Genomic DNA, 6,311 nt, shown 5'->3' with positions numbered 1-6,311 from the left:
GCTCTGCCTTTGCCCAAATCCATCAAACCCCCGAAGCAAAAACCCAAATTTCCAGCGATACGGCAGCACCGCTCCGGCTGCTCTCCTCCTCCCGCCCCGATCGCAGAAGTGAACGCATAAACGCCGTTTTTTTGGTAATTTTAGGGAATAACAAGTTAAGTTTAGCTTAGCTCTTCAAACTCAGAGGAAAGTCTAAAACTCCTCTTGTCCTTTAGCTGCCCTTTCTAGCCAGGAATTGTCCGGTCAGACTTCAATCAGCATTTCTAGTAAAACTGCTCTCCAGTTTGCTGCCAAGCTGTTTGAAATAATACAAGTTTATAGGCAAAGCAGGAGAGAAGGTAAAAGACACGATGCAAAGCATGAATACTCAAACACACACACAGAGGGTGAGTGCTTTCCCAAAAAGATCACAGAATTGTAGTGGTTGGAAGGGACCTCCAGGGATCATCGTGTCCAACCCCCTGCCAAAGCAGGTGATAAAAAAGATAAAAAGATAAAAAAGATACGGAATAAAATCATCAACCATAGGGGGAAAAAGAAGAAAAAGAAAAAGAAAAAGAAAAAGAAAAAGAAAAAGAAAAAGAAAAAGAAAAAGAAAAAGAAAAAGAAAAAGAAAAAGAAAAAGAAAAAGAAAAAGAAAAAGAAAAAGAAAAAGAAAAAGAAAAAGAAGGAAGGAAGGAAGGAAGGAAGGAAGGAAGGAAGGAAGGAAGGAAGGAAGGAAGGAAGGAAGGAAGGAAGGAAGGAAGGAAGGAAGGAAGGAAGGAAGGAAGGAAGGAAGGAAGGAAGGAAGGAAGGAAGGAAGGAAGGGGAAGAAGAGCAGAGAAAAGAAAAGAAAAGAAAAGAAAAGAAAAGAAAAGAAAAGAAAAGAAAAGAAAAGAAAAGAAAAGAAAAGAAAAGAAAAGAAAAGAAAAGAAAAGAAAAGAAAAGAAAAGAAAAGAAAAGAAAAGAAAAGAAAAGAAAAGAAAAGAAAAGAAAAGAGAAAAGAAAAGAGAAAAGCCCATTATGACTAAAACAGGAAACCCAAAACTGTATTTCTTTCTCACACTTGTGATTTTCCTTCCCCAAAATTGTCCATTTGTTTTAAAACGAAATGTAATGGTGAAAATGCTCCATTTCTTACATCCCTGCTCAGATGACACAAGGGTCAGATATTGCGATTTGGGAAGCCCAGGACATTTGCCCTGCAACAGCTCCACTGCTGTACATGTGCGATTTTAACAATTTTCTCCATGAAACCAATGGGAACTTCTCCCCAAAATCCCGATGTGAGGTGGCAGCCCTGGGGAGAGCTCTTCGCATTTGTATGTACGCGGGAAGGGGATTTTTACGTCTATTTATCGGCAGAAAACAGAATGATAGAACAATGGCATTTAATACCCGGGCATTTACATCTTCAAAGTGACGGACAAAGATTCCCTACATTCGTATTCTTCTGTCTGTCCGGGTGGATCCGACGTTTGTCCCGGACACGAGGGATCTGCCGGAGCCGGCGTCTCCCTATGGACGGTGTCGGAGCTGTGGATCCCGGGAGCTTTCCTCTCCCAAAGGACGCGCTTTTCCCCTTGCTTTCCCCGCAAGCAGAAGGCAAAACCCAACTTTTATTAGAAAATCACGCCTTGTGACTGCCGGCCCTTTGGGAGCGAGCACGGCGGTGTTGTTTGTTTGTTTAATTCGGGGTAATTCCTCATCCAAAGCTCATTAAGAGCAAAGGCAAAATTACACCTGAATAAAGAGCTGAAGCGAATTTCACACTTCGCTCTCCCGTCGGGGCACCACACGGTGCTCATCTGCACCAAACCTCCCGAAGTTCGGATCGGGGCTGATGGATAGCAGGGACTCACGGCCACGGGGGGAAGCTCCCCGCACCCCCTCGGCCATCCAGCCGGGATCCAACCCCCCCACCCCACACACCCACACCCCGACACACCCCAGGTCCCTCCCCTATGGCCGCTTTTGGGGCCCGGCCTCGCCCCCCCTCCCCGCCTCCCTCCCCGCCCCGCTGGCTGCTCCCCGCCCGGCCGGCCCCGCAAGGCAGCGCCTATAAGGCCGCCGCTTCTCAGCCCCCCTGGGATTTTGGGGGGTCCGACGAAAGGGGAGGTTTGACGGCCGGGGGGGGGGGGGCCCGGGGCGGGCGGGGGGGGTAAGGAGCCGCGAGCCGCCCTGCATGGCCGAGGGATTATGAGCGCCGGTGAGTTGCAGCAGGCTCAGCCCAGACCCTCGGCGCCGGCGGCCGCCCCCGTGCCCCCGCAGCCCCCGCAGCGCTCAGGAGGCCCCCGAGATGGCGGTGTACTGCAGCGAGAACTTCAGCGTTTACCCCCAGCCCAGCCTCCACCCGCCCGGCGCCGCCGCCGCCGCCGCCGCGGCCGCCGCCGCCGCCGCCGCTGCCGCCGCTTCGTCGGGGCAACGGGCGGGAGGCTACGCGCTGGGGGACTACGGGGCTCCCGCTAACGCCGGCTACCTGTGGGGCATGAACAGCCCCGCGCCGTACCTGCAGGGCCCGCCCGGCTCCGGGGCCGCCGCGTCGCCCTTCCTGCCGCCCGCCTCGTACGGCTGCTCGCGGGGCGGCCAGCTGGTGGGCTCGCCCTCGGGGCCCGGCTCGCCGTCGGCGGGCGGCGCGGAGCTGAGCTGGCTGAGCCTGGCGAGCCAGGAGGAGCTGCTGAAGCTGGTGCGGCCGCCCTACTCCTACTCGGCGCTCATCGCCATGGCCATCCAGAGTGCCCCCGAGAGGAAGCTCACCCTCAGCCACATCTACCAGTACGTGGCCGAGAACTTCCCCTTCTACAAGCGCAGCAAGGCGGGCTGGCAGAACAGCATCCGCCACAACCTCAGCCTCAACGACTGCTTCCGCAAGGTGCCCCGTGACGAGGACGACCCCGGTGAGGATGGGGGGCGGGCGGCGGCGCGGAGCCCCCGGACGGGGATGTGAGGGGATGCGGGAGTGTGGGCTCTTCCCCGTGCGGTCCCCGGGCTCCCTTGTCCTCTTATATCCATCCCTGTGAGAGGACCGGTCTCCCTTGTCCCCTCGTGACCATCCCTATGGGGGGACAGTGCTCTGCTGTCCACTCGCGGCCGTCCCTACGAGAGGGCTGTGTTCCATCGTGTCTATCCCTATGAGGAGACCATCTCCCTTAGCCCGCCATTGCCATCCCTGTGAGAGAACCAGGCTCACCTGTTCCCTCATTCCCTCACGGCCATCACTGTGTGGGGACTCAGGTCCTTGTACCCCTCCTGACCAACCCTCTGAGGAGCTCCCTTGTCCCCTCAGTGACCATCCACATGAGGAGACCACGCTCTCCTTGTCCTTCAGAGCCATCCCTTTGATTGCACCCCATGAGCTCAGTGCTGAGGAGCCCAGGCTCCCTTGTCCACTCATGGCAATCCCCAGGCTCCCTTATCCCCACCACTATGAAGAGATCAGGTGCCCTCAGCCCCTCCAAGCCTGGGCTTTGAGGAGCTCTCCCACCTTTTGTCCCCTTCTGAGGAGATCGAGCTCCTTTTGCCCTCCTTGGGTCTACCACTGCTTCCTGCAGGGGATGGCGGCTGTCCCCAATCCTCAGTCCCCCTGTCTGGGCAGGCCGGGTGGGCTGAGGCCACGAGGGCTGGTTGTGCAAGGCCTGGATCCTTTGGCCGTGATTCACGGCTCCTCTCCCTGCCCAGCTCTCGCCGGCCTGTCCCCGGGGCACAGCTGGTGCCCAGGAGTGGGTGTAGCGTAGGGGTGTGCTGGGACAGTGCTGAGTGGGATGGGAACATTCAGGGCTGGGACTTCTGAGGGGACACAGCAAGGCCATGGCTCCCATTAGCTGTGTGGAGGCAGCTAATGGCACCACAGTCCCCTGGAACAAAGTAGTGGGCATAGGGCAGCTTGAACCCGTCTTTCATAGAATTATAGAATCATTAAGGTTGGAAAAGACCTCTCAAGTCGAGTCCAGCTGTCAGCCCATCACCACCGTGCCCACAAAGGGATGTCCCTCAGTGCCGTATCTCCATGGATGGTGACTCCACCATCTCTGTTCCAATGCACTACCACTCTTTCAAAGACGACATTTTTCCTAATATCCAACCTAAACCCCCCTGGTGCAACTTGAAGCCATTACCTCTTGGCCTTTCTTTCCATCAGCTCTTCTGAGAAGAGCCATGGCAAGGTCTCCACTATGTTTGCCATGCTGCAGATGTGGGTATCCCTGCTTGCCAAGGGGCACCCACAGCCAAGGAAGCCCTGCTTTGTGTTCCCTTCAGGCAGGTCTGAAGTAGAGGTTGAATCTGTGGTGGGGAATCCCCTTGTCCATGTGGCCTTAACGTTCACTTGGGCATTGCATGGGAGGGGGTGATGATGTTTTAGGGCCAGGTTTTGGATTCTTGTACTGGACAACAGGCAGAGGAGGAGCAGGTGTGGGTGCTGCACTGGTTGGGCAAAGCATGGATACTGCGTATCCCTCTGCAGCAGGGCTCTCTGTCACAGAAGCTGACTTTCTCTCTTGCTTCTCCTGTTTTCCACCAGGAAAAGGAAACTACTGGACCTTAGATCCCAACTGTGAGAAGATGTTTGACAACGGGAACTTCCGGCGCAAGCGCAAGCGACGCTCAGAGCCCAACACCCCCGCGACCACGGCTGCGGCCTCCTCGCTCGGGGGCCTGAAGGCCGAAGAAGAGCGACCCATCCCAGCCGCAGGCAAACCCTGTGGAAACAGCCCACCCCCAGAGCTGGACCCATCGCCTTCTGCCAGGGACCATCCCAAAAGCTCCTCTCCCTCCGGTATCATTTCATCCACCCCGAGCTGCCTCAGCACCTTCTTCAGCGGCATGAGCTCGCTGAGCGGCGGGGGCAGCCGGCTGACGGGGGGGCTCAGCACTGACCTGCATCACAGGAACTTCTCTGCTGGACAGCTGAGCAGTGGCACTTTCACCCCTTCCAGCAGCTCATCTCAAGAGGTGCCTTCACCAGAACAGCTGCAGCGAGTGGCGGGACCTTCCCCTGCCTACTACAGCTCCTTCCATCCCAGCAGCGGCAGCCAGGGCGCCCAGTACAACCACTACTACAACTTCACAGTCAACAGCCTCATCTACACCCGGGATGGAACGGAGGTGTAGGATTGCCGGGGCAGTGCTGCAAAGGGAATGGGAGGTGCAGGTGTGTGCGTGGCAGCGTGGAGGACAGCGTGCTTTTGCAAACAGCATTTCAATGTGGACGCTTCCCGGGAGTTCATCCAGGAAGACAGATCTTCTCATCTTTCCAAGCAAAAACACCCCACAAACACCAGCAGAAGACAGATGCAAAATCTTTTCCCCGTCCTGGAAAATGTTAGGTGCTTTGGGTCCATTCTGCCAATGAAAGTGAACTGAACATTTTCAGATGTTTTTAATCTTGAATGTAGAATAAGAAGTTGAAAAAACTATAATCAGAAAACGCTATGTCAGCAAGAGCCGTGCGTAGATGTTCTGTGAGTCTTAGAAGAGAACAGGAAAAAAAAAATAATGAAGAGATTTCCTATGAAGTGCCTTGTACAATGTATTAAAAACTCTTCTGCCAGCGATTGCCTCTGTCAGCCCTTCCTGCCCTGGTCCTGCAATATGTGATGCACAGGGAGGGGACAGGTTGGGAAAACAGCTGCCCAAAATCTCCTCAAGCTCCCCAAGAGGTTTGCTCTGCCATCCCGTGTATGGCACGCTGTGCAGGTAGGGCCGTGTTTTTGTACAGCCACCTTTTCCTCTGAGCTTAGTACCAAAGATAACTATAGCCTTGCAGCTTTAGCACGAGAATAAACACTGGGGTATTTTTATACATATTTGTATGTAATGTAACTCTCCTGTACATATGTTTCTATGTGGTTTTATATTTGTAAATTATGCTCTGGAGCTGTACTTATTTATAATGTTTTCAACTTGGTTAAAGTTTATTTTACTCCGTTTCCCCCTTCTTTTTTGGTTGTTTCGTTGGTTTTGATTATTTTTGTTGGTTTTGTTTTTGTTTGTTAGCGCATTAATAAAACTTTTCAGGCTGAACAGCTGTTGGGAATAAAATGTGGTAGATTTCTGCCTGCTTCTTCCTCAGTGTGTTTGAGGCATTCTGGAGCTCTGTGGGAGACAGGTTTTGCTTTCGCAGGGTTCGGGATGAAAGGAGCAAAGACTTGTGAACAATTTCATCTGCAGGAAGACAAAGAAGGCTGCCCAGAGGAGATGCACATGAGCTGATTTGCTGCCTTTTGTGGTCTCCCCGTGCGAAGTGGGCATTCTGGGCTTTTGTGTTTGTTTGTTTTTGACTGTCATCTGAATGACAACTGTCTCTTTTCAGCCTGGTTTAATCGAAATAATAA

At 53.7% G+C, this 6,311-nt stretch overlaps 1 protein-coding gene across 1 annotated transcript; it reads left to right on the top strand.

The window, feature by feature from the left end:
- The first annotated feature begins 2,178 nt into the window (after positions 1-2,178).
- On the top strand, positions 2,179-6,064 carry FOXI3 (forkhead box I3). The gene is given in 3 exon segments (XM_048942948.1): positions 2,179-2,250; positions 2,252-2,876; positions 4,499-6,064. Coding segments are annotated over 3 exon segments (1,287 nt in total). The 3' UTR covers positions 5,089-6,064.
- Positions 6,065-6,311: the final 247 nt, after the last annotated feature.

The sequence above is a fragment of the Lagopus muta genome, chromosome 4, assembly GCF_023343835.1.
Source record: "Lagopus muta isolate bLagMut1 chromosome 4, bLagMut1 primary, whole genome shotgun sequence".
Classification (NCBI taxonomy): Eukaryota; Metazoa; Chordata; class Aves; order Galliformes; family Phasianidae; genus Lagopus; species Lagopus muta.
The sequence above is the reverse complement of the archived record's forward strand: the minus strand, read 5'-3'. Positions and strand labels throughout refer to the sequence as shown.